Below are 27,684 nucleotides of genomic sequence, written 5' to 3'. Positions count from 1 at the left end.
TTTTTTTTTTTTTGCAAAAATATTTATTTTGACAGACCGAAACACACTTGAGCAGTTAAACTATATCAGTCCCAACAGCAAAGGCCCTTATGGCTCAGGGGAAAGACCCCGTACAGAGCGCCCGCCGCCGCCTCATTGCGGGAAGTCCCCGGAGCACCACGCCCGGCGCAGCTTTGGGCCCCCCCCCCGGGGCAGGCCTGCGCCTCCCTCCGCGCGCGACAGCCCACGCCGAGCCCACCACCCCCGCCGGGCGGACCGCTCCCGCAGGCGCCTGCGGCGCCTCCCGGCAGCGGGCGGGGGCGGTGACGGCAGACGTAGCCCCGCCCAGCCGGCAGCAGCCGGCTGGACCCGCCAGAGGGCGCCACGCTGCCGCCAAGCGCCGCTGCGTGTCGCAAACGCCGCAGCTGGGTGTAGAATCCGGCACCGGCGGTTACACCACGCGGGGCGGCGGCGGCGGCTGCCATGGCGGAGGCTCCTTGCGTTAAGGCAGAGGTGGTGGCAGCGGCGGTGGCTCCTGTGGACGTGGAGGCGGGGGCTGGCGCTGCTTTTCCGGAGGCTCCACCCGAGGAGGCAGAGGCGCCGATGCCCGTGCAGGTGGCAGCGGCGGGGCTGGCTTTTCCCGTGGAGGTGGAGGTGGAGGCAGCGCTCCTGGCGGTGGCAACGGTTCCCGTGGAGACAGGGGTGCAAGCGGCTGCCCTGGTGCCGAGGCTGGAGGCAGCAGCAGCAGCTCCCCCGGCGCTGGGGGCAGTGGCGGCATCAGCGGGTCCTGTAGAGGCAGAGGCGTCTCCCTTGGCGGCATCAGCGGGTCCGGTGGAGGCAGAGGCATTTCCAGAGACGTGTCCTCTTTTGGCAGCAGTGGAGGCAGCGGCAGGATCCCTGGAGCAAGCAGGAGTGGCAGCAGCAGCTCCCCTGGCGCTGGGGGCACTGGCGGCATCAGCGGGTCCTGTAGGGGCGGAGAGGGGAGCAGAGGCATCTTCCTCCGTGTTGGCAGCAGTGGAGGCAGCAGCAGCTCCCCTGGCGGCAGAGGCAGGAGCAACAGCAGTGGTCCCCATGGAGGTGGAGGCAGAGGCAGCATCAGCAGTTCGCTTGGAAGTGGAGATAGAGGCAGAGGCAGGCACATCTCCAGAGGCATCTCCCTCTGTGTTCATAGCAGCAGAGACAGCAGCAGGACCCCTGGCGGCAGCAGAGGAGGCAGGAGTGGCAGCAGCAGCTCTCCTGGCGGTAGAGGCAGGAGCAACAGCAGTGGTCCCCATGGAGGTGGAGGCAGAGGCAGCATCAGCGGTTCCCGTGGAGCTGGAGGTATCTCCCTTGGAAGTATCAGCAGTTCCCTTGGAAGTGGAGATAGAGGCAGGCACATCTCCAGAGGCATCTCCCTCTGTGTTCATAGCAGCAGAGACAGCAGCGGGACCCCTGGCGGCAGCAGAGGAGGCAGGAGTGGCAGCAGCAGCTCCCCTGGCAGTAGAGGCAGGAGCAACATCAGTGGTCCTCATGGAGTTAGAGGCGGAGGCGGCATCGGCGGTTCCCGTGGAGGTGGCGGTATCTCCCTTGGCAGTATCAGCAGTTCCCTTGGAAGTGGAGATAAAGGCAGAGGCAGGCACATCTCCAGAGGCATCTCCCTCTGTGTTCGTAGCAGCAGAGGCAGGAGTGGCAGCAGCAGCTCTCCTGGCGGCAGAGGCAGGAGCAACAGCAGTGGTCCTCATGGAGGTGGAGGCAGAGGCAGCATCAGTGGTTCCTGTGGAGGTGGAGGCATCTCCCTTGGCAGTATCAACAGTTCCCTTGGAAGTGGAGATAAAGGCAGAGGCAGGCACATCTCTAGAGGCATCTCCCTCTGTGTTCATAGCAGCAGAGACAGCAGCGGGACCCCTGGTGGCAGCAGAGGAGGCAGGAGTGGCAGCAGCAGCAACTCCCCTGGCGGCAGAGGCAGGAACAACAGCAGTGGTCCTCATGGAGTTGGAGGCAGAGGTGGCATCAGCGGTTCCCGTGGAGCTGGAGGCATCTCCCTTGGCAGTATCAGCAGTTCCCTTGGAAGTGGAGATAGAGGCAGAGGCAGGCACATCTCCAGAGGCATCTCCCTCTGTGTTCATAGCAGCAGAGACAGTAGCAGGACCCCTGGTGGCAGCAGAGGAAGCAGGAGTGGCAGCAGCAGCTCTCCTGGTGGCACAGACAGGAGCAGTAGCAGTGGTTCCCAAGGAGGTGGAGGCAAAGGTGGCTTCTCTGCCAGCGGCAGTGGAGGCAGCAGCAAGCCACAGTGGTCTGGGTACAGAGCGTGGTCCAGGCAGCGCTGTACAGCCAGCACACAGCCATGGGAAGCTGTCCCTGCAGAGGTGAGCATCCAGAGCTGTGACAGCAGCTGCTCCCTTCCCCCCTGCACTCCCCCCATGCACCATGGGTGCTGCTGAGCTGTCCAAGTCCCGCTGGGCTGGTCGGGGGTGAAGACGTGAGATCTGCACCCACAAGTGTGGTGGTTACCCAGTCCAGCCTGGTCCCAGTGGGTACCTCCTACATCTCCTGCAGTTTGGTTTTTTCAGCCTTTTGCCTGCAAGGGCATAAGGCTGATTCATGCCTGATCCAGCCTCTGACCTACGCCATGCCTTCTGTTGTGGGCACAGGGCTGCGTGTCCACAGGGGCAGATGAATGTGTTCTCATTCTGTGACCATGCCCCAGGCACAGGCAGGTCCTGTGCACTCAAACTGCCCTTTGCCTCTAGTACTGTCAAAAGGTGTGAGGTGCTGCACAGAAACAGGACGGGGTGGGCCTCTTTACCAGGGTGCTTACAAGCTGTGGGTCATTCTGTAGCTTGCAAACAGGGCCATCTTCCTAGTAGTTTTAAACCTCTAGCGGTGATTCTCAACCAGGGGCCCGTAGCAACCACAGTGCCTTGAGATCTTTTGAAGAATTCTGTGAGAGGCCACATAGTGCTAAGTGTGCAAACATGGTTCATAAGATAAACTTAGAGATTTCACATTGGAACCTGTGGTATCCAAAACATCAATCTGTTGCAGTCTTTCAGAGTTCTTTGCAACAGAAGAGTTGCTTATTTTCTCTAGTCTGAAACATGGGTGAATACTGCAAGCTTGCATTTTCTGTGGAGTGTCTTGAGTCTCAAAAAGGTTGAGAAACCCCTACTTTATAGCAGGAGTGTCAAACTCATATGGCCCCATGTGCAGCGCAACCCAGCCAGGTGTGTATAGTGTGCATCCCAGACTGACCGAGTAAGTGCAGCACTGTGTGTTGCGCCTGCCCCAACCAGGCTGAGCCATTTGTGGCAGAGGCTTTGGGACCTGCTGTACGTGGCACGTGCTCCAGCTAGTCTGAGACCTATGTTGCATGTGGCAGAGGTAAGTGCTGCATGTAAGCAGATCCCAGATTAGCTGGAGCAGGTGTTGCCATGTGCAGTGCAGCCCCAGAGCTATCAGAGTAGGTGCAATGTGTGGCATGTTAAGAGTGGACACCATATGTGGCACCTGGCAGGCACTGTGTATAGTGCTTCTAGAATACACACTACACGCTCCCAGCCAGACTGTGCTGCACATGACGCCCGTTCCAGCTGCTCCAGGACGGCCCTTTGTGGGTATACTCAGACCCGGGGACAGAATGGCAGGGCTTCATGGGCCACAGGGTTAACACCCCTGCTTTATAGTATAATGTGTATAACCCGTATATATAGTAATTTTCTTGCCCGGAAAAATGTTGTCAGACATGGTCTGCATAACAGGATCTGGTTGAAAACGGATTTGGAGGGAAATAGCAGGATATTTCAATTGTTTCTGCTGTGCTGTGTTAAAAAATGACCCATTTTTGTTGCACGATATTATTGTTTTTATTGAGGTGGTTATTGATTTTTTTTTTTTAATTATTATTGAAATGTTTCAATAAGCATTTCAGTTAAAATATCAAAAATGTTTTGCAAGAACTGAAAGGAACTGGAACATTCATTTTGCATTAAATAGTTCAGCTTAAAAACAGCATGCCACTTTTCAATCGAAACCTTTCCAGTGAAAAAAAGAAATTGAATGCGGCACCTTCCATAATTTTAGTAACATATTTTTTTACAATTGATATTTTTTTCATAATGTGTTTCAGATTTTTTTACTTGCATACTGCTTCTGACTTACGCATTCTGTTGACGATATGGTACTCAGATAAGCCTGGCTTTTCATCATTTCTAGCTGTTAGGTCCAAGTGGAAAAAGGCAAATATGTGTTTACTATATCAGCATTTGTTTTAGGGCCATAACATTTTTATGATTGCCAGTGGGAGGAAGGATGGTCTATATCAGTGGGGGCCAATCATTTTGGTAGGCATGCCACAAACCAGCCCTGTACGGTTCCTGGGTGCCACTCCAGTCCCCTTCCACTTCCTGATCTGCTGCTCTGTTTTCTGTTCCTTGCCATATCTGTCACTGTGCTGCCTGCTTGCTCCCTGATCTGCCACATGCTACCCTTCTGTGCCACTTGTGGCATTCCTGCTATAGTTTGTCCAGCCCTGGTCTGTGTGATCAATAATGAAAGAGATGCCACTCCTTAGTTACTCTCTTTGTGGAAGATTTTCAGATGGTCTCCTTGACTTCCACTGGAGCTGGAGGCTCAGCTGCCTTCTGTTTTATAAAATCTTTTTCAAGTCACAGCTTACACCAGGAAAATGTTTTGAAACCTCAGCCTTAGCTGCAGCATGTTTCTTTTCCTGCTTTCAAGCCTCAAATGACCTCTTCTTAAAATTTTGAACTGCAGACTTTTGAACATAAAGAACCTGTTTTTTGAGCAAAAGCATTTCTGTCCTATATCAGTTGCAACGACCTAAAACCATAAAAAGAGAATTCCCTTTCTTGTTTCAGATGCGAAAGCTGTGGGGGAGAGGAAGCAAAGTACAGGTGTCCTCGTTGCTTGAAGTACTCTTGCAGGTATGTGGTCAATGTTACCTTGTTTCTGGTCGTCTTTTGTCCTGAAGATGGGAAGTTTTCACTTTTTTTTGTTTGTTTTTTAAATCCCTTCAGTTTGCCTTGTGTAAAGAAACACAAAGTTGCATTGAATTGTAATGGAGTAAGGGAGAAGACGGCATTTGTCTCCGTAAATGAATTTAATGATTTGAACCTTCTAAGTGGTAAGAATCTTTCTCAAACTATAAACATCACCACCTTTTTAGGTTAGCATTACATGTTTTTTCCTATTCCTTGTATATTCAGATTATCGTTTCCTGGAAGACGCAGGAAGGCTGGCTGACTGTGCTGCTCGAGATGTGTCTTTGCATAGACGCACAGCTAACAAAAGTGTAAGTCTCAAGTTTGCAGCTTGGTCAGCCTAAAGTAGAGGTGGATCTGGCTTAGAAACTTGGATTCTACCACTAATACATCCCTTGACATCCAAACAGTGTCATTCCAAATCCAGACTTCATAGCCGGTCCTTTTCTGTGATGGACTGAAGATACAAATGCACTTGAATTTTAGGCTTGGAATTCTGTGTCTGCTGCCCAGACCTAAGTTAAGGGAAAACTCCACCATTGTATAAGAGAAATGATGGTTCTCCAAAATCTAATCACTAAAAAGTAATTACTAAAACTATATGTTGTAAAAATAATTGATACGTTTATTTTTGCTTTTCTATGATATATAAAAAAAATTCTTGAAAGTTTTTCTTGAGCTTTTTAATACAAAATTTTCTCATGTAAATAATGATTTTAGTTGCCAAACAGTTGTCATATGACTACCTATGAAAGGAAGGGTGATGTTTAGGGAGCACAACAAATTAGATATAAAACTCCAAGGGAGCAAAATGGAGCTGTAGAAAGAGGAATGCAAAGACAGCCCCTGCTTTATATTACTGTTGTTTTCAAGGATATGGCTACATGAACCTACCTAGGGTAAACGTCCAGTGCATCAGTTTATCTGGGATAACTGCCTGGGCTTTTTGATTTTATCCGGAAGAATTTACAAATTGGTTTGCTCTGCTTTCACTGAGAAGTATATATGCAGACAGTTACCATGGAAGTAGCTGCTGTGCTCAAAGTTTGTCACAGCTTACATAAGGCAACTTGTTTGGCCACACCTGGAATTATAATAACAGAAAAGAAAAAAAATATAAAGCCAAAATGACACTAAAAGAGACCAACTCAGTATTGTGTTCTAGCCCTTTGCAAGTCACCTTTTAAATGTAATTTTGAAACATCTTAGTTGAGAAGAGGCCATGTTGATAGCTAGGTGCAAAATTAAATTGAAAAAAAAATTGGCTTTCTGCTCGGGCAGACAATTTAAACAGACACAGGTGAGCACTTTCCAATATATCGCAATAGTGGCAGGAGGTTAAATGCATCCAAGGTGTTGAGATGGTGGGATACTAGGGGTTATAAGTAGGGAACTACTGAAATCACGATTGTGTTATTGTTGTTTTTTGTGGAAACCGTAATTTTGGGCAGGCTCCACATTTTTGGCAAGCTCAGTGCAAAAAAAAAAAAAATAGCGCCCCCTCCCTCCTCAAGGATTTTGTGCTTGCTGGTAAGTTTCAGGTGGGGGAATGGAATATAAAAGCTTATACCCAAGGAAGTGATGCTTCCTCAGCTTGATGATGGGTATTTGTACCCAAAAGCTTGTTAAGAAGAATTTTTCCAACTATTTGAGTTGGTCTAATAAAAGATATCAGATTTACCCAAAGAAACTTGTCTGCCTGATTTTTGAGATTTTGTTTTGCCTACAAATACAAATTTGCATATATGGTTGATCCTATTTTGATCCTATATTCCAAAGTGTCTGTGAAAGATTTTCATTCCAGGGCAATTCTTTTTGTTCAGTGTTAGATTTACAAGACAGAAATAATAAATATTTTCATCATTCACCTTTTTTTAATTTTATTTTTCTGGTAGATAAATGTATTGAAACGCCGAGCTCGGAAGTACAACATCCACTTGAAAACATTACCAATTGGATTTTCAAAAAGGAGAGAAAATACAACCTTCTTCAATATTAGGTGAGTTTCTAATTAGTTTGAAGCATGGGAACAATGATACAAAAATCTTCCGATAACTGTTAAACTAGAGAAGGGAGTGCTTGTATATTTGGCAGATCAAAGATTTTTCAAGGTCACATGCCACTTCTTGTGATAGACTTGTGTAAGATAGTAAATACTGCATAGAAATATAAGTGTAGAGAGATCCTGGGGGGAGCATGCTGACATGGTAGCAGCTGGTATCTCTTACAGCCCAGTGGTACTCAGTGCACTTGCTTGTTCAGGTTCTTCAGCGATGATTTGTTCCTCAGACTTCAGCTGATCCAAAAGTGTTCATTGACTGGCTTAATAAGAAAAAGAAGCACTAAAGTTATTAGCATGGCATCACACTATGATTGGTAGTGCTAGTCAGTGAAGCATTTTCTTTGTATATGGGGGTTTTTTCATAAGTAAGTATAGGCATTTACATGTGGACATAGATGTGGTAAAGGAATACCACTTTTAATAGAAGTGGCTTTGCTTTGGTGTTTCCTTGTGGAGAATTCTTGGGTTTAAATTAATCTGACAGCTTTGACAGCCATTGCTTTATATTAAAAGTTATCTGCATTTAACAGTAAGGAAATAATATACTGGTAAGCTCCATATCTCTGTAATAAGGACTACTAGTTTGCTTTCTGTTCAAAGGTACTCCAGGGTGAAAGAACTGCTTAAAGACAAAAGGTGCCAATTGCTAAAAATCCCTCCCATTCAGGAAGGGCAAGACAGTGAATATAGATCTGGATTATTACCAGACAAACACTTTCAAACATATGTAATACTGTAAACACAAAACTACATGGGCTTGATAATGGGTGCTTTGGTGTGCACTGTACATGCATATCCAGAGTTAAATCAGGGGGAAAATACCAGTAATGCTTTATTTAGCTTCTGTTAATAGCCATGTGTGGGAGTTATTTCCTTAATGGTCCCTTCTTTCTCACCTGTTCCCTTCTCTCCTTAGCTTCATCAGTTAAGAGTTGGGGAGGGGTGTTTATCATTGGTTTTGACCACAGTCTTGGTTTCAGAATGGTTTTCCTGTGCAGCTAATCTCTTATTTATGGATAATGAATAATTATCACATTGTCAAATTTTAGTGGCTAACCACTAGGTGTCTCTCTTGTAATAAATTAATGAGCAGGTTTGTAAAACAAATTAACAATCTAACTTCTGTGTTAAAGCAGTTTGTTTCCCATTGGTGCAGAAACTTTCTTAGCAAAACCTAATGCTGTATCATAAATTTTAGTTTTCTGCATTGTCTAACTTAAGTGACTGCCATGAAAACGCACAGGAGGAGTTAAGGGGGAAAAAAGATCTCAAGTCATCGTTAAGATTTCTTTTTGCTTTTTTATATCTGAGGAAATATCTCTGATTTCCTTGGGACAGACCACAGAGTAACCACCAAATTCTGCTGACCTTTAGCCATCTGACTAGCACTACGGATGAAAGGGACCTGGAGGTAATAATAGACCACAGTATGAATGTGAGCCGGCAGTGTGATGGTAGCCAGTAGGGCAAATAATATTCTGGCATGCATCAGTCTTACCACTATACTAGGGAAGTACATCAAGGGCTCGGTAAGCAACCTTTCACCAGGGTACCCGAGGGGAAAACTAGGAGTAATGGCCACAAACTCCTGGAAGATAAATTCAGGCCCAGCATTAGGAAAAACTTCTTCACAGTCAGGGTGTCCAGACTGGAATAAGCTCCCTCCAGAGGTGGTGCAATCACCTACCCTGGAAATCTTCAAGTGGAGACTGGACGGTCACTTTGCTAGGGTCACCTGACCCCCAGTTATTTTTCCTGCTTGGTGTAGGGGCTGGACCCAATGATCTTCCAAGGTCTCTTCTGGCCTAACAATCTATGAATCTGTGCAGAGGCTTTTTGCCTCCACCTTGACTGTTGGCACATGATTTTCCTCCACCAACAGTAGAGGAACTTCATGGAGAGATGTGGAAGAAGTTCTGTTTCACTGAATTTCTGCTTCTGGGAATCCCCAAACTATTGATGAAATGACGTCCTTGAGGAATCTCCTGTGTGTTTTGTGAGCCCAGCGTGTCTTCCCTGGAAGACTCACTGGAGATGTGGGTGCAGGGGACTGATCCAGAGGGAGGGCAGGGGTGTGGCTGCACCCCACTTTCAAACTGGACTATGCTGTAGGAGCCCTTAGGTGAGCATACATCTGAAATGTGGGGGAGTGACAGAGTGGCTAGGACCCAATACATGTGTGGAATAGGAAGGGTTCTTGTATCTGTGGCTAAGAATTGAGGGAAACACAACTGCACAAATGGGGTCTCCCTTTTTGCTCAGCAGTGCAGAATACAACCAGGCACAGACTAATGAGCTACTCTTAAGTAGTGTGACTTTCTACCTTTTTACCTTACAAAGGCACTCTAACTTGCCTCTGCTAATACATGGCTTAAAGCAGAGTGAATGTATTGCCAAATTGAATTGCATGTTCACTTTGGGTAACGTTTGTGCACTGAAAGGAATTTTAAATTATAGCGGGATTAGTGTATGACTCGTAGGTAAATAGTTAAGCGTTGAACTATTTTAGGAGTTGTCAAGATAGAATGGAGCAAGGCAGTGGCCTGCTTTGTTCTGCACCATGACAGTCTTTGCTTGGAAATGTTAGTCTTTCGCAACAGGTTTCTAATTCCCTCTAGAGGGAAAGCATTGCCATCTGTTCTTTAATACCTAATAGAAAGTAGTCCCCTTTTTCCTGCAAATCATTTTGTAGGCAATGGGAATAACGTGGATATGAACGGTGGTTGTTTAAAAACAAAAAAAACTGTTTTAAGGTTCCATTTAGCTTTCACTGGGGGAAAGAAATGCATCCCAGGTGCCTGTTCCATCCATACTGGAGCAAGTGTTGCTACTTATCAAGGCTGAGCAGGTTGCCTTTTCTTGCAGATTATTATTCTTCTTTTATTATATTAAGAGTAATAGCTCCGTTCTGGGTGAGGGTGAGAACTACTTTTTGTTTAAAGGTTACCTTTCATTGCTCTATAATCCACATGCTTTTTGAAAATTCTTTGCCTTGAAACTTAGTGAACCTTAGGGAAGGAGAGAACAGAGTAGGTGGACTGATCTAAAAATTGGGGTAATTTGCACAAAATATCAAATGACCCTAAGATGATTGTCCTACCAGAAAAATTCCAATAGTGTATTATGTTTGACAGATTCTACCACCTGGCAGAAGGGATGAGTGTGTCTGCACAAACCTACAGTGCTAGCAAAAGCCTTCTCTCGCTCCAAGAAGGGGTTTTGCCACTGCAAGGGTGCTCTGCTTTGCTGGCAGTGGTAAATTCTTCTGATGAAATTATGCAGTGTTGGCCAGGCATGAAATCGCTTTATGTTCAGTGTTTGACTGGAGAATCCATGTACATAATACGTTGTATCCCTCCCTAGGATGCCATGCAGGGTTTGCAATCCAAGTCTGGAGTCCTATGAACAAGAGATTCTGAAGGTTACATCCCCCTGGAGAAGGGGATTTTTTAATGGTTGGCAGATCTGTTTTTGTGCACACCTGAGGAACCAAACCGCTGTGGGCTTCATATAGTTGAGTAACTAAACTTTTATGCCAACTGTTGCAGGGCAGCCACTGCCCTTTTGGGGAAGTGGCACTAAATATGGTTTCCAACAAGAAATTAAGGTGTAAGCCTCCTAACACATGGAATTGTGGGAAGACTCCTGCCCATCTGTGTCTGAACCTTTCTCTGTGTTTCCCCTTGTCATCTAGGGAGAGTGTTCCACTAGGAGGTTTGGAGTCCTTCTTTTGGTCTCGTTGTGGAAGCCAGGGTCCCCCAGGAACTTGCCATTCTGGAAGGGAAGGGGAAGAGGTCTGAATCAAGGTCCTGAGAACTGGGGAGATCTTACTACCTAGTGTAGACTGAGCCCTTTTCCCTGCCCTCCATGTGTGTCAGGATCTGCAGCTTGGGGCCTGAAAGTAAGGCAAACCAGGAAGTACAAAATTAAAGGGCTTATCATGCTAACATGTGTTTGGAGGAATTGGCTTGGGGTGAAATCAGGGGGACTGACATGCAGGAATTCTGCCAGGTGAACAAATTGCCTAACCAAGAAGGCCTGACTGAAGCAATGGCTACCCAGATCACTTCATATTGTAGCTGCATCTTCACTGAGCTGCTCTAATGAATTCTTTCATTGCTCAGTACAGCCACATCCAATGCACAGAGTGCAGTTTGAATACAGCAGATGATTCCTGTTGGCTTCTGCCAGCTCTAGGAGGGCAGAGCTAAGGTTGAAAGGCATATACCCTACCTCTGCAATCCTGATTTTGTTGAATTCAGTGTTCTGGAAGGAAAAGATACCACCAGGAAACCTTAAGGCTAGTTTAACTAATTTTATCATTGCATTCATGTTTAAGTCTGACAAGTATACTGTACCAAGAAAAAGGAGTCCAATATACTCTTCTGATAAATGTTATTTATGCCCTGTTTCCTGATTCAGAAGTTGATAGCCCAGATTATATTCTGTGAGTATGCAGTACCTATGCAGCAAGAGAGAACAGGTTACACTACTACAAGACGCCTGCATCTTCCCATGTATCCCACTGTACTCTCTTGGTAAATGGGTGGTTAACATCAAAGCCATCAGTGTTTGTCACAATAAGACATTAAGACAATAAGTTGCATCAAGTAAAGTCTCACAGAGTATCCTCTTCATTTGAAGGTCTGCAGGAAGTATTCTTGTGAGCATTTGTCAGGGAGAATAAGATGGAATATTCATGGAACATCTCTTTTTTTGGTATTGTACAGAAAGAAATTGGAGACATAACTTTTGGTAGCTAGTGGTAAGCTAAAGTAGGTGATCTTTAGGGCTTTAGAAATGACATCATCGGAATCTTCTCTGCTTCCTAGGTGCCATGATGCTGTCTTCTTTCCCCATTCTTCCCAAAAAAGAAGGCCTAAGTCAGTTGATATTTGGCTTTGATAATTAACTATTTGAGAATAAATGTTCTGTGGACTCTGAAATGGCAGTGATGCATGGCTAGATTCAGTGGAAATCACACACAATCCTGGAAATTATGGCTGGAGATCCTGTTGTTAGCCATGTTTAAGAAGTCCAGTCATGCTTTGCTTTATTTTCACTCTTACTGTCCAATGCCCCTTACATTATGCTGGTAGCAGCATGCTTTTAATTTCCCAGGAGTACATACTCGACCACTTTAAAACAATAAAAAAGCACTATATTTAAATAATGCTAAGATGTACACTGTGCTCAAAAATGCAAAGCTATTTTGAGCTAAATATATGCTCTCAGGGCTGATTAACCTCGATCTGTGTGTGCAGCTTTGGTTTTTTTGCTTACAATCTGGTATGCATCACAACGTGATATTTTTTTTCCCCTCTGCTCACAAGAATGAAAGAAAGGTAGTTGAATTACTGGAATGTTGGTCTCCCATGATCTGAGAGCAGGACTAGTGCATTGTAACTTGGTAGCTCATAAAAATGAAGGGGTATCTTATCAATGCGAGGTAAAGTTACACCCAACTGAAGCACTTGTTATACTGGTTCACTAAAGATCTTTTAGGAACCTGGATGTTTTAGCTCTCATAGCAGCTGATGAACGACTTTCCTCTTTTCTGATTCTGTAAAATAATTTTTGTTTCCTTTTCTGTTTTGTTCTTTTTTGAGGAGGGAGGGAGTAGGGTTAAAATTTGGGCTACTTAACCTTGGTTTCTGCAGAACGCATTAATCCTAACCTGCATTGCAGTATATATGGTTAATAAGGTGTCCTGCTGTCCTGAAGCCGTGGAAAACCATTTGCCTTGCAAAGGAAATGCACTTAGTGCAGTTGGAGACTATTTCAACTTTCAATCGATATAACACAACTCTATTGTTTAGACATTGAATCTCAGCTGGAAATTAATTTAGTTAAGCTTCAACAAAGTAGGGGTACCTTCTACTGTCTAATATCATTAGAACTGTAACTGCAATATTGGCATAAAACAGGGTTTCTTCATGTTAACTTTTAAACTATTGATCATCTGTTTTAATGAGAGTTCTGGGTTTTGCAAGAGAATCCAGTCATTTACTTGGGCTGGATATTTGCCTAAATCAGGTTAGGGCACTCTGATCAAAAGGAGTAGACACTTAACCCCCTACTCAAATTAAGCTGCACAGTTGTGAGTAAGGTAGGTCATGACAGTGATGTATCAGTTTTCAAAGATAACTAGTATTTTGTCAAACTTCTCTGTTCCCTCTTCTCCTGCTTTATAAGTGCAGAAAAATTTTTGCACAGCAGATGCTATTGTATTTGTGAGCATGCAAATACCACATACCGTAAAAAAACCCAAAGACTTCTTCTAGTGTCTGTTACCAAATAGGATACATTCCTTAGTGAGTCATTATCTGTCACAGTGATGCTGTAAGTGGAATTTATTAAAACCAGAATTGCCCTTCATGTGTTACAATACCTTGAAAAATTTGGGACTTTCAGTCTGTTTCCTTTTATATAGAGATAGACTTTGTTCTCTGTATTTGAGGTCACTAGAAATATATTCTACTATGCATTGTTTTTTCATGATTAAAGTTAGGAGTTTCCTGTTGGCAAGCAGAGATTTGAATGGCATTTGCTGGCAAGTTTTTTCATAAGATTATGAATGAAACAATTTTATTGTTGCGGTAAGTTTTATTTTGCATTAATCAAGGCTAACTGCTGCAACTGAGTTAGTATAACAGTTGAGAGAACAGTCAAATGCTTTGAAAATTACTTAATAGAAACATTAATTTTGTCATTTCAAATGGAAGAACATCAAGTAAACTATCAAAATTCCCTCTTGGTCAAGCACTTATAATAATGTTGATTTTTTTTTTTCTCTCTCTTCTTGCTTCTCTCCATAATTTTATGTAAACTAGATGACAAATATAAACAAGATTTAGTGTAGAGTAGTGATTTTCAACTTGTGTGTGGTCCATGGACCCCTGGAGGCATGTGCCTCCCTGGATTTGTGTGTGGGGTGAGGGTGGCTGCCTGCTGTGGGCTTGGGGCAGGGGCTGCGCTGGCATGGGGGGGTTGGGTCGGGGTGAGTGGGGGCATGGCCAGCTCATCTGCGTGGAACAGGCGGTGGTGGCTCTAGTAGGGGTGGCTATGGGGGTGAAGCTACGGTGAAGAAAGGTAGCCGAGTGAAGTGCCCCAAGCAGGGGAGGTGCTGCGGGGCGCTTGGTGGGCTGTAGCCACCCCTCCCAGCGCCACCCCACCCCATGGAACTGAGCCCAGCCCCCCCACTGGGGAGAGACTGGCGCAGCCCCTGACCCTGAGCCCTCAACAGGCAGTCTGCCCTTGTCCTGTGCACAACTCCTATTTTGTGGTCAACCTAATTTTAATTTTTTTTTCATACGCTATTAAAGTAGGAATTTAAAAAATCAGTCTTTTGTGTACATTGGTAGTGTTAGGTTATAAATATGTGCGCATACATATGTGCCCCTGGTTGGGGAATTTAATTTAAATAAAATGAAATTACTTCCAAAAAGATGTGCCTGGTCTAATCATACAACTGCCTTCAGTGAATGTATCCAGGAGGGGATCCAGAGAGAAGAACATAGAACGAGTAGATGTAAACATTAAAACAAGGGCTAAGTTGATGGGGAAAAAAATCTAGTTTTCTTGAGCTGCTTTGCTGGTGCCTTACTAGGGGGGTCAGTGGTCACTCTGGCGCTTGTGCAGTATTTGGTTGATCTCAAATCTTCTAAAATTGTAGACCCATGATTTCTAGATTAACTAGCAAAAGATGTGTGCTGAATTTTGGAGACGGATAGATATAATTTTAGTATACTTACTTGTGAATTTATAAGGACAAGGCTAGATTCTCCCCTTGTCTCTGTAAATCAGTTATACCAGCAGAAGGGAAAAGAAAAGAAAACCTCAAAGCTTTGTCTTCAACCCTCCAAATATACATATTTTAAATCTCTGAGTTTTCTTGTATAGTGCTTTATCTCTATGGGTGCCATGGATCAGCAGTGATTGGTCAGCCAAGGGCAGGGAGATGAGACTGCTGTTGTGTTCTTGCTTCAATTCTGGAAGATTGTGTTCCTAAGTGACAAAATATGTAAATCACAGATGCAAAGTATCTGAAGGAAAGGTTAGCAGAGCGCTACTTTGTAGCCAGGAGGTGCTGCTAGAAACTTAGGGTAGGGTTTTAAAAGGTATTTAAATACCTAATGGGATTTATGAAAGCATGCAAGCCAGTGATTCTCAACTAGTACTGTGAATCATGTGTCTGCCCATCTAACAAGATAAACCTAGAGATTTCAAATAGAAAGACCACAATAGGGCAGAATGTTTTTGACCCTCTGGATTCCTGAGTTCTTTGCAACGGAAGAATTGCTCTATTACTCTTCCATAGTGGAGAAATATGCGATAGTGAAGACCTGGCATATTCCAAGTGGTGTCTGGAGTCTAGCAAAGGTTGTCTTGAGTCTAATGATGTTGAGAAGCACTAACATAAGCATTGAAATCAATGAGAAGTAAGCACTTCTGAAAATCCCACTAGGCATCTTGCATTCCTAAATATTTTTAAATATCTTTCTCTTGGTGTCTACAGCAATTGTCTGAATCGTGGCGTGTGCTAATAGAAACTGTTTCATTGTAAGACTGGTGACTGTGGCCCTAAATTGATTTCATAGACATCAGGGCTGGAAGGGACCTCGGGCGATAATCGAGTCCAGCCCCCTGCCCAAAGGGCAGGAAGTCAGCTGGGGTCATAGGATCCCAGCAAGATAAGCATCCAATTTACTCTTGAAGGTGTTCAATGTAGGTGCTTGAACCACCTCTGCTGGCAGACTGTTCCAGACCTTGGGGGCTCGGACAGTAAAGAAATTCTTCCTTATGTCCAGCCTGAAACGGTCTTGTAGGAGTTTGTGACCGTTCGACCTCGTCATCCCTTGGGGCGCTCTGGTGAACAAACATTCCCCCAGATCCTGGTGGTCACCCCTGATAAACTTATAGGTGGCCATCAGATCACCCCTGAGCCTGCGCTTTTCCAGGCTAAAGAGTCCTATGGCTCTCAGCCTGTCATCAGAAGATCTGTTTTCCTGACCTCTGATCATGCGCGTGGCTCTCCTCTGGACTCTCTCAAGCTTCTCCACATCCTTTTTGAATTGTGGAGCCCAAAACTGGACGCAGTACTCCAGCTGCGGCCTCACCAAGGTCGAGTACAAGGGGAGAATGACATCCCGAGATTTGCTCGAGAAGCACCTATGGATGCAAGCCAGCGTTTTGGTCACTTTACTAGCCGCAGAATCACATTGCAGGCTCATGTTCATCTTGTGGTCAATGATGACCCCCAAGTCTCTTTCTTCTGTAGTGCTATCCAACGTAGCACTGCCAAGCCTATAAGGGTGCTGCAGGTTTTTCCTCCCAAGGTGGAGAACCTTGCATTTTTCAGTGTTAAACACCATCAGGTTCTCGTCTGCCCATTTGCTGAGCTTGTCCAAGTCAGCCTGGATGACCCGCCTATCTTCTGGCGTGGATGCTTTGCCCCAAAGTTTGGTGTCATCGGCGAATTTGGCCAGTCCACTCCTGACTCCAGTGTCCATCATTAATGAAGATGTTGAACAGTATGGGTCTAAGGACAGATCCTTGAGGGACCCCACTGGTCACAGGGCACCACGATGAGTGACTGCCATCAATTACAACCCTCTGGGTCCAACCACGGAGCCAATTTCCCAGCCAGCGGATCATGGTGGAGCCAAGGCCACAACTGGCCAGTTTGGCCAAGAGGCGATCATGGGATACCAGATCAAAAGCTTTTTTGAAGTCAGGATATATGACATCAATCTCTTCTCCCTCGTCCAGGTGATAGGTCACCTGGTCATAGAAGGAAATGAGATTGGTCAAACAAGACCTACCCGCAACAAACCCGTGCTGGCTATCCTTTGGGATGTTAGCCTGGGCCAGTCCCTCAAGGATGGCCTCCTTAATAAACTTTTTCTAAGATCTTCCCCAGGATAGAAGTCAGGCTAATGGGCCTGTAGTTAGCCGGATCCACTCTCCTCCCTTTCTTGAAGATCGGCACCACGTTGGCCTTCTTCCAGTCTTCGGGCACTACACCAGAGCACCAGGAGTTTTCAAAGATCCATGCCAGGGGCTGGGCTATGACGCTCTCCAGCTCCTTGAGTACCCTGGGGTGCAGATTGTCAGGGCCGGCTGACTTGAAGGTATCCAGCTTCTCAAGATGTTCCTTCACGAGGTCAGCATTTATGGAGGGTAGGGGATCCTCATCGCCCGGATCTCCCTGTGCCATAGCAGGCATGGGCGTCCCATGGGACTGATGAAAGACTATTTAATAGGTTGGCTTTTTCCTGGGCGTCAGTTGTCAGTTGCTCCATCTGGTTTAGCAGGGGTCCAACATTGCCCTTGCTTTTCCTCCGGCTCCCCACATATCTGAAAACTTTTTATCATCCTTGATGCTTGAAGCTAGTTGGAGTTCAGTTGCAGCCTTGGCTTTCCTGGTTTGCTCCCTGCAGAACTGGACTAGTGCAGAATAATCCTCTTTGGAGGTGAATCCCGTCTTCCATCCTTTGTAGGCTTTCCTTTTTAGCCGCAGGAGGTTCGCTAGGTCCCTGGAGAGCCAGGAGGGCTGCTGTGCCTTCTTGCTGCCTTTCCTCCATGTTGGGATAGATTTAGCTTGTGCATTGAGGATCGCTTCCTTGAGAAGCAACCACTCTTCTTGAACTCCCATCTCCCTGGGTCATGGTCCCTAAGGGCCTGACCGACTAGCCTCTTGAGCTTGTCAAAGTCGGCTTTTCTGAAGTCAAGGACTTCTGTGTTGCTGACTGACTTGCCAGCTTTGTGGCAGATGGTGAAGGTGATCAGCTCGTGGTCGCTGTCACCCAGCTTCCCATCGATCACTAGGTCGCCGATTAGGTCGTCCCCCGTAGCCAGTACCAGGTTGAGCAGCGCTTTGCTTCTCGTTGCCCCATAGACTTCTTGAGTCAGTGGGTTTTTAAAAACACCGCTTCAGTTTAGGGCCCTTTAAACCCCTGTATCATGCACACACCCTGCTGACTTACCTGCCTCTTTAGCAGCAGGAAGGGGAGGGTGAGTTGCCGGCTGGTGGAGTGGTCCCTGGGCTGGGGGGGACGGGCAGGCGGGCTGGTGCTTCCCTCTGCAGCAGTGGCAGCCACCAGCCCGCAGGCACCCAGCTCAGTCGGTCCTGGGGGGCACTGCAGTTGAGGAGGGAAGCACCGGGCCCCTGCGCAGCTGAGGCAGGCAGGCTCCAGTGGGGGGCGGGAATAGATCAGGCTCATTGCATTATGCTGCTGAATTTCCTACAGCGGCTGTAATTAATTCACAATACTCTGCCAATGTATGCAAACACCGCCACCATTAAATCGGTGCAAAATCATTAAGGCCGCTTTAAAATGTTGTGCACGCATGCCCCTCATCTCACCTACACACTGCCTATAACATCCAAAAGATCCTACCAGGAAGGGACTATTATCCTGTTTTTTATTTATCTAGCTGCTGCCACCATATTGTTGGAGTACCTGAAGTATTTAAAGTTTCAAAATGACAACAGTCTTGGTGTTTGTGGCCTGCAGAAAAAATAGCTTATATACATGTATAAAGAAATTAGTGAAGAAAAATGCAAATATTAAATAATTTGGGTCAGGTGAGGGGAATATTTGTTTAGGGAAAACAGTATCTACTAACAAGCTTGAATAACTGAAAATCAGATTGCCTACTTTGGAGCGAGACAGTTCAATATATTTTATTTGGGCTTAGAATACTGTGTGTTCCTGCTTTAAATACCCACAATAGGAAGTTAAATCTGAATATTGCTGGAATAGACTATGGCATTGCTTTTGCTGACATCAAGAGTGTGCTTTATCTCATCCAAAACTATGCTATTTGGTAGCTTTAGAATCATTACTTTGGTATTTAAAACAACCACAAAGTGGCATGCCATGGTAGCTTAATGGCATGGGGCACTTCCAGTAGTGATTTGTTGCTCAACTTCAGTTGACTTTTGTGATTTTAATTGTATCATATACAAAATGAGCACAGTACATGTCAATTATATTTGAAGACTGTATTACCCAACTGAGTCATAACAGAAAATGAAGTCAGTCGAATATGGACCCAAGTTCCTTGGTTTTAATATTAACTAGTTATGAATCTGCTTTAGGCTTTCTTGCGGCAATATCTGCTATGAACAGTCCTATCACCTTAACTTACAGAATTTGCTGATGTTAAGGGGTGCTTTGCAATGGAGATAGTAACAGTGTAGTAGAATTTTTTTCTAGTTATTCAAACTTGCTATGAAAGCCTTATAGTGCATGATGACTTAATATCTTGGTTAAGTCTGAAAGATGCCCTCCAATTCTAAGCTCTGTTTTTTACTTTACCTTGCTAATTCCTTTCTGCATAACAGTTCTTGTTTATTTTCAGATCAGAGTGATTTTTAAAAGAAGTGAAGTGAATCACCCAAGCTCATTTGAATAGTAGTACTGTGAAAAAATTAGTATTTCCTTTTTCCCAAACAGTATGACTTTTTTGGCAGGGAATCAAATATCTAACTTTGGTGTTCAGACTTCCCCTATTGATAGCCCTTCAACTAATCCATAGGTTAGCTGAGAGCATGAATGTCTAAAAAGAGTCTCTCTGATCATACAGTTGCAGTTTTAAATGGATTGCTTCCCTTCAGGTTTCCAGGGACCTGGACTGGTCCTGCTTGCAAGGACCCATTAGGAAGAAGTACGACTTAGTTATCTCAGTGTGTTTGTATAAAAAGTGATCTTCAGCCCCAGATAACAGATTATTATATATTCTCTGTATATCTGGAGAAGAAGCAGCCTTTTGCTTTGCCAAAGAAATGGTTCTCTGTTCCAATTTCCATCTCTTTCCTTCTGGGAAAAGAAGATACCCAGTCCTACCCTATTTCTTGCTGCTTATGTTAAAACGTACCAAAGGCAAACCTGCTCATTCCCAGTGTGGACAGGCACTTGTGCTCCTTTTCACTCAGTGAAGGCATCTTCTGAAATAAGAATAAAAGGAAAACCAGATCTCATTCTGAGGCCCCATTATCAGAGCACAGAATAAAATGTCTTGTCTGAATGGTAGAGTGGTGGTTAGCAGATGGTAGGACAGGGTGACACCTGAGAGACTAACTGGCTCAGAGGCATGAGCTTTTGTAGGCAAAGTCTACTTTATCAGATGCCTTTAGCATGCTAGCACCTGACAAAGTAGGCCATTGCATATGAAAGCTCGTGCCTCTAAACCAGGCAGTTTCAGGTGCCATCCTGCTTTATCCCCTACCTGAACAGTAGCATAATGCGCACATTTTATCAAATATTACCTCCCAGTGCCTACTTATATTGCTACTAGGGCTGTGTAGAACAGCACTGTTCTGTTTCAACTTCCATTTCGACAGAACAGTGCTTTGTTGGGAACCACTTTTCACAGCCGGGCCTATGAACTTCACTTCATCAGCCTCCTAGGTACAGAAACTCATGGACTCAATATTGACAGTGGAATTCTGACTCACTGCCGGACATCTGGCTCCCCAAGTACCTCTGCACTTTTACCTGCATTGCTATATTATGCCCCCACCTCCCACCCCACCCCCGCCCAACACCTCCATTTCCATTTTTACTGACTGGCTTTCTTGCCTGCATTGTATGCCAGCCTCTGGCTTCTTTACTATTCCTTCCATCCAGGAACAGCGCACACACACCAATTGCAGATGTTTACTCAGCCTAACAAAGGGTTTTTCAGCCCGAAAGCTAGCATCCCAGGCTGGAGCCTCACAACTCCACTGCAACAAGCAAGTCTCAGGCCTGTCAAAAACGTGATGGGTCTGGACTTTCCCCAGCCAGGACTCTGTGCGTGTGTGTAGTAGCTGGAGGTTATGGCATCTCCTACCTGCCTTTCACCAGGGAATCCTTGGTCCTGGCATTTATGAAGTTGCCGTATCGCCAGCAGTCCCACCAGGCCTCCCTGACCCTGGCAGAGTGCTATTTTAGTGGTCATGCCCAGGGCCTGGGGCCTTCTTCCCCATAGCCCCAGCCCATACCTCCAAGTTCATTCTGGCATGGGAACTCAGCAAGGACATGCTCGTCCCCTGCTGGCTGGTGATGCAGTGAGTACCCCCTCTAGCTCTGAGAGAGGGGCATTAAATGGCTTTTTAAAAATGAAAATAGGAAAAAGGTGTGGATGGAGTGAGGACGGTGGCATTCACTCTGTTGGCACCTAGAGCTTGGGGAACCCCAGTGATGGGAGGTTCACCTTTAGGAACACCAGCTGCTCCACCAAACCAGGATCCAGGGAGGTGTGGTGAGGTGTCACTACATCCCCAGCAATGCTGAACACCCTCTCTCTTGGAACACTAGTTGGTGGACAGGACAGGTGTTCCCAGACAACCGTGGCCAGATCTGGCCACATCTGGCTGCAGTTTGCCCAGTAGGCCAAGGGGTTGCACAGCAGCAGCTCCACGTCCTTGCTGAGATAGGTAGCACTCAGGCCTTTGTGGCTGCCTGCCTGATGGTGGGGTCTGGTGGCTCTGGACCCCACCATGGAAGCCATGCCCTTGGCCGACGTTGGTAGCGCCTGTGGTGGAGGAGGAGACTGGCTGTTGGGTGGCATGCTAGCATAGGACAGTGGATCCCCCTCTTCCACATCCCCTCGTTTCTGCTGTTCTGCCTCCCTGACTCTCTTCACCAGCACCTCCGTCCACTGATTCAGGGTTTGGCTTCTGCATAAGCTCCCCTTCACCCTCGGGTCACACATGGCAGCCAGCACATGGACTGTACTGGACCTCATGGGATAAGCCATTTCCTGATGCCTTTCTTCAACCATCTCACCAGTGCCTACATATCTGGTGACAGCAGCTTGCCCCAGCCAGGAACATTCAAACCCCTGGAAGCTCTCCACTTGGCTTTGAAGTTCCCTCTGTATGGGGATCACCTGGCTAAGGAGGGCATCGACAGCGCTGAGGATCTCAGTGGCCTTGAGGAAGGGCTTGAGGACCACCAAGATCTGGGAAGTGGTATCCCACTCAGCCCTGTTGAGGGGAACCATTGATCCCAATCTCCCCGAGCAAGGCTATCTCATGGATGGCCTGTTGCTCCACCAGCCTCGAGCATCAGGTATGTGGATTATCACCGAGTGGCTACATCTTGCATGATTTTGTACTGCGGGATATCCGGTCAGCTCTGCTTGTTTGTCCTGCAGCATCTCTGTTCTGGTGGAAGTAACCTGTCACCTCCCTGCCTTTGGAAATGAGCCTGGTGCTGGCGCCTTCACCGGCAGCCCTGTCCCCCTCCAATGCATCCCTGACAGTGAGGTGGAACTTGTGTGCCACACAATGGATGCCAACAAAGTTGGCATCATGGACTGCCTTGCCCGTATTGGCCCGATTGTTGGTGACCATGAACCTGCGGGTCAGCTTGCCCTGCCCAGCAAGACGCACCCCTGCATCAAGCGGTTCATGACCCCCATGATCTCGGTCGCTGTGTGGGACTCATCCATCACCTCTGCTTGAAGGAGAGCCCACTGACAGGCTGACCAGTGCCCTTTGAGGGAGAGGTAGGCGTGATCACCACTGTGGCTGCTTCAGATGTACGAGGTGAAGTGTAAGGCCACCTACGGCCCTGCCTTGCACAGCTCCCCCCTCAAATACTCCCTGCATGCCTCATACAGGGATGGCACCACTCTCCTACTGAAGGTAGTGGGTGTGGACACATGGTAGGATGGGGCCACGAGTGCCATGAGCCACCTAAACCCTGGCTGCTCAACTAAGAAGAATGGCTGGCTGTCAAAAGGAAGCATCTCCCCAATGCTCTAGGTGATCTCGCTCGCCATTGCAAAGTGCCCTGCTTTCTGTCTGCCTTTCCCCCACTGTTCCAGCTGATCTGGCAGATGCTGTTGGCTGTCTGCAAAGCTCAGCTTGAGAAGTGAAGGGGGCTCAGGCAATTTCTCTTAGTCAGCAACACTTGTAATGTCCTGTGGCTAGGGTGTTAACAGAGCAGCTGCAGTGTTCTGCTTCTGCAGGTGCCTGTGCTTTCCCTGAGAAAACACCATACAGTACTTAACAGTATTTTCAACACCAGGTCTTTTTTTCTTCATTCTGCTGTTCAAAACCAAGCTTCGTATCTTATTTGCAGGTATGTTATATGCAAGAAAATATGGTAATTGTACTGGCTAGAGAACAAAGCTTGTCTTATGATTAATGAACTGGACTAGAAGGGATTCAGGAGATCTGGGTTTAATTTCTGTCTCTACTTCCTAATAATTCCCTAGTACTTCCTGGGCTATCTTCCAGTAAATTGCTTCATTTTTTTTTTTTCTGTGCGTCAATTCATATCTTGTAACATGGGGATAATGGCTTTATGTTGTAACCTTTTGTTTTTAGCTGTACAAAAGCCATCATCTTGGCTGAAGTCTCTAGACACTAGCATAATATAAATAATAAGCAACAGTTGTCAACTAATACTTGTAATGCATCTGAAATGTGCTCAACTTTTCTCTCTTTAGGGAACAGAAATTTTACTGGCACCTGAAACTTGTGTTTCCCCACTGTCATGCTGAATACACAATACAAAGGTACCTGGATGTGATGAACAGAGTCATGTCATTTGAAAGAACTTCTCTCAAACTATTTTGATATGTTTTCAGCCATGTCTTTTTACATAGTAATGTGAATAAATAAAGCTTTCTTTTTCACTCTTAGTGAAGAGACCTTTAGGATTGATTGATTTTTTTTTTTTTTTTAAAGTTGGTTTTGTTTCACCTAAAAGTGTGAACTGAATATTTTGTTTGCACTGAAAAGTGCAGCTTGTATATGAAACGTGATACTTTTTGTTCACAAGCATGATGATACAGTGGTGTCTAGCCACACTCCCAACATCTTTTTATGAGCCATATAGTAAACGTGTCTCTCTCTGGCAAGATACCCATACTCTTAAATGTGGTTGATGGAATGCTTGCCGTTTTGTCTTCTAACGGAAACTACAAACTGCATGAAAGTAGAAGTACAGCTGTCATTATTGATCAATTCTTTTGTCATGTGACTTTGGGGATAGAAAAATCTGAGAAGTAGTTCCTCTCCTGCTTAATGCTGCAGGAACTGGATATATCCTTTCCAGCTTCAGGGGTGAGTGGAGAATAAGGAGCAAGTTCTCTGTTTTCCTTCCAGGTGCCAATTAAGTTCTAGTGTTTCAATGTGTGCTAGAACTGCTTGTGCCATGTTGATGCACATGTACCACTTGCATGTATTACTGGACTGGGCAGGATTATGTAAATACAGTCTCCTGAAATTGGCTTTCATAAATCATGAAATAAAATAGTAGAACTGGAAGGGATGTCAGGAGGTCATTTAGTCCAGTCCCCTGCACAAGGCAGGATCATCCTGACTAAACCATCCTGTCAACTGTTTGCCTAACCTACTCTTAAAAGCTTCCAAGGATGGAGATTCTGCAACTTCTTTGGGTAGCCTATGCTAATGTGTAACCTCTTCCCTAATGAGAGAGTTCTTCCTGATATCCAACCTAAATTTCCCTTGCTTCAGTTTTGAGATCATTGCTCTTAGTCCTGTCACATATAGCCACAGAGACTAGTCCATCTCGTATTGCTCTCTGCATGCATAATGAGTCATAAATTATAATGCTGCTATTTTTCTTTTTCCTTTTTTTTTTTCTTTGGAGAAAGGGTGCCAGATGATAAAATGCTAGGTGAAATCCTTAAGCATTATGTTGATCCAGTAGAGTCTGATCCTGTAATTCGTCAAAGGTAGGTGTGATTAATTGTTAAAATACCCAAACCATTAAAAAAAAAAAAATCTCGTTAATGGTTAACTTCCCACTTTTATTCCACACTCCACAAAAGTGAGTTACAATCTAATAATGCACTCTTCATCCTTGTGAAGAAAATCAGCTGTAATACTCTTTGAGTGAAATCAAATAGCCGTTGAATCTAAATCAGTAAAACTTTAAAAAAATCAATTATTTAAAAGTAGAGATGAAATTAATAGCCCGATAGTCTTTGGACTACTAGTATTACTTTAAGTCACAGGTGGGAGAAATGGCAGATCTGGCCGGTGGCTAGACTCCATTTCTCAGCAGCCCCTGCTCATGCAGCTCCTGGCTGTCTCCATGAAGAACCCAGGAGTGGCGGGCCTGTGACAGCACAGGGCCACAGAACCAGGGCTTGCACTGTCGTGGCCATCCCCCAGGGGCTCCAGGGTGACTAGCAGGCAGTGGTGTAAGTAGGGCACACAGTTGTGTGGGGAGCTGCTCTGAGGCTGGGAAGACCCGGGATCTTGTGGCTGTGACAACAAGGGGCCGGAGCTGGGGTAGAGCTGTGATCTGCTCCCTGCACGCCCCTGCCTGCAGAATCCACACGTGCTGCATGCAGGCAGTGGATCGCAGCTGTGCCCTAGGTCCGGTCCCTTGCTGTCACCACAGCCTGGTGGCCTGACCCACCTGTCTTGCTCCCAGCTGTCTGCCCTGCCCTCACGGGTCCTGCCTCCGGTGGTGGGTGAGGGGTGCACAGTGCCGAGGCAGCGGGGGTGGTCCAGTGGCAGCAGCCAGAAGGAGCTGCTGCCACAGGGGTGCTGGGAAATGGAGTCTGCCACAAGCCTGATCCAGTCCACGGAACAGACTTTTCCTACCCCTACTTTAAATTATGGCATTGTTACTTAAAAAAGAAAAACAATTTTGTTTCAGAGCCGTTTTTATAGAATATCAAAAAAAAATAGCTATCAGGAAGCTCAAATTTTCATGGGCAAGAATACTGTTTTGGTTATTGACTTGTAAAAAGTACAGTCTCTTAAAAGTAACAGATGCTTTAAACTGCCTTTTGATATGACTGGTAAGGTACCATCAATTATTACACATTTCCCTTTTTCAGATTAAAAATTTACACAATGTCTCCTGAGTCGGATGTACAAATTTTAATGAAAGTAGAAAACAGGCAACATAACTCTGTCAGGTAAGAAATCTATTTTTGGTATGTAGTCTCAGTTTGTGTATTTTTAGGAAAAAATTATTTGTTAAATGCGTTTCATACTCATTAGTATTGTCATAAAGGCTAGCATATGTGTGTGTAATCTTTCAGAATAAATCACTTCAATCGAGACACAGGAAATTAAAAATAGTACTTCATTTTCTTTTCAGTAACTCATTGTCTAGACCTGTGTAAAATTTATCCAAGTTAACCCAGGACACTGGTTTTTTTTCCCTCAAGACTATTATCTGGTCAGACTTCAAACTCCAGTTTTTCTGAATGCAACACTTTTTAAATGTTTTTAGAATTGTATGATTTATTGCACTAGCTCTAGACTACAAAAAATTTGAACCATCAACATTTAAAAATGTAAAAGCTGAAGAAAGAATTGTAGCGATCATATTGGGAATAACTATTTAGAATACTCAGCCCTCTTGTCACTGTTTATTGTAAAGGTTATGTACTAGCTTTAATACCATATTGTATTGTGGTTGACCAGTAATTCTTAGTTGAAATTCCTAAACTGCATTCCTTTCTTCATCTGTAACAAGCATAGTGTCGTCTAACTGGTCCCTGAAATTTTGCAACACATTCTTTATTCTTCTTCTTTTTTTTTAAGGTGATTAAAAAACCCAAAAAACAAAAACCACCAACCCTACGTTTGTTGTAAGTGGACAACCTATTTCCTCCATGATACATTTCATCATAAACTCCAGGCACGAGTGAGTGAATTATATAGTCTGGAATTGAATGACAAAATTCAACTACAAATTCTTGATGTTTTCTCTCAGACTGCATGTTAATATCTGTAACTTTGGTCACTAAAGTGACAGCTAGCAGGTCTGTCTTTTCATATGATGTGCCAATTTTTCATTTTGCTTTTTTTAAAGTAGTAAGATTTCATAGATTTCATAGACATCAGGGCTGGAAGGGACCTTGGAAGATCATCGAGTCCAGCCCCACACCCAAAGGGCAGGAAGTCAGCTGGGGTCATAGGATCCCAGCAAGATAAGCATCCAATTTGCTCTTGAAGGTGTTCAGTGTAGGTGCTTGAACCCCCTCCGATGGGAGACTATTCCAGACCTTGGGGGTTTGGACAGCAAAGAAATTCTTCCTTATGTCCAGGCTGAAACGGTCTTGCAGGAGTTTATAACCATTCGACCTCATCATCCCTTGAGGTGCTCTGGTGAACAAACATTCCCCCAGATACTGATGGTCACCCCTGATAAACTTATAGGTGGCCATCACATCACCCCGAGCATGCGCTTTTCCAGGCTAAAGAGCCCCATGGCTCTCAGCCTGTCGACATAAGGTCTGTTTTCTGACCTCTGATCATGCGCGTGGCTCTCCTCTGGACTCTCTCAAGCTTCTCCACATCCTTTTTGAATTGTGGAGCCCAAAACTGGACGCAGTACTCCAGCTGCGGCCTCACCAAGGCCAGGTACAAGGGGAGAATGGCATCCTGGGATTTGCTTGAGAAGCATCTATGGATGCAAGCCAGTGTTTTGGTTGCTTTATTAGCCGCAGCATTGCATTGCAGGCTCATGTTCATCTTGTGGTCAATGATGACCCCCAAGTCTCTTTCTTCCTTAGTGCTAGCCAGCATAGCACTGCCGAGCCTATAAAGATGCAACAGGTTTTTCCTCCCAGGTGGAGAACCTTGCATTTTTTGGTGTTAAGCACCATCAGGTTCTCATCTGCCCATTTGCTGAGCCTGTCCAGGTCAGACTGGACCGCCCTCCT

General features: G+C 45.4%; 1 protein-coding gene across 1 annotated transcript in view; it reads left to right on the top strand.

The window, feature by feature from the left end:
- Positions 1-364: 364 nt before the first annotated feature.
- The window catches only part of ZNHIT6 (zinc finger HIT-type containing 6), a 66,531-nt gene continuing 39,211 nt past the window's right edge, over positions 365-27,684 (top strand). Inside the window, exons 1-8 of the mRNA XM_090048572.1 lie at positions 365-2,324; positions 4,836-4,901; positions 4,995-5,101; positions 5,184-5,269; positions 6,854-6,957; positions 23,473-23,541; positions 24,646-24,726; positions 25,846-25,926. Of these exons, the coding sequence (XP_089904698.1) occupies positions 463-2,324; positions 4,836-4,901; positions 4,995-5,101; positions 5,184-5,269; positions 6,854-6,957; positions 23,473-23,541; positions 24,646-24,726; positions 25,846-25,926 (2,456 nt within the window). The 5' untranslated portion in view covers positions 365-462. The remainder of the gene's footprint in view (positions 2,325-4,835; positions 4,902-4,994; positions 5,102-5,183; positions 5,270-6,853; positions 6,958-23,472; positions 23,542-24,645; positions 24,727-25,845; positions 25,927-27,684) is intronic.

Source organism: Crocodylus siamensis, chromosome 5 (assembly GCF_052110815.1).
Source record: "Crocodylus siamensis isolate JL-2025a chromosome 5, ASM5211081v1, whole genome shotgun sequence".
NCBI lineage: Eukaryota > Metazoa > Chordata > Crocodylia > Crocodylidae > Crocodylus > Crocodylus siamensis.
This window is presented reverse-complemented; position numbering and strand designations above follow the sequence as displayed.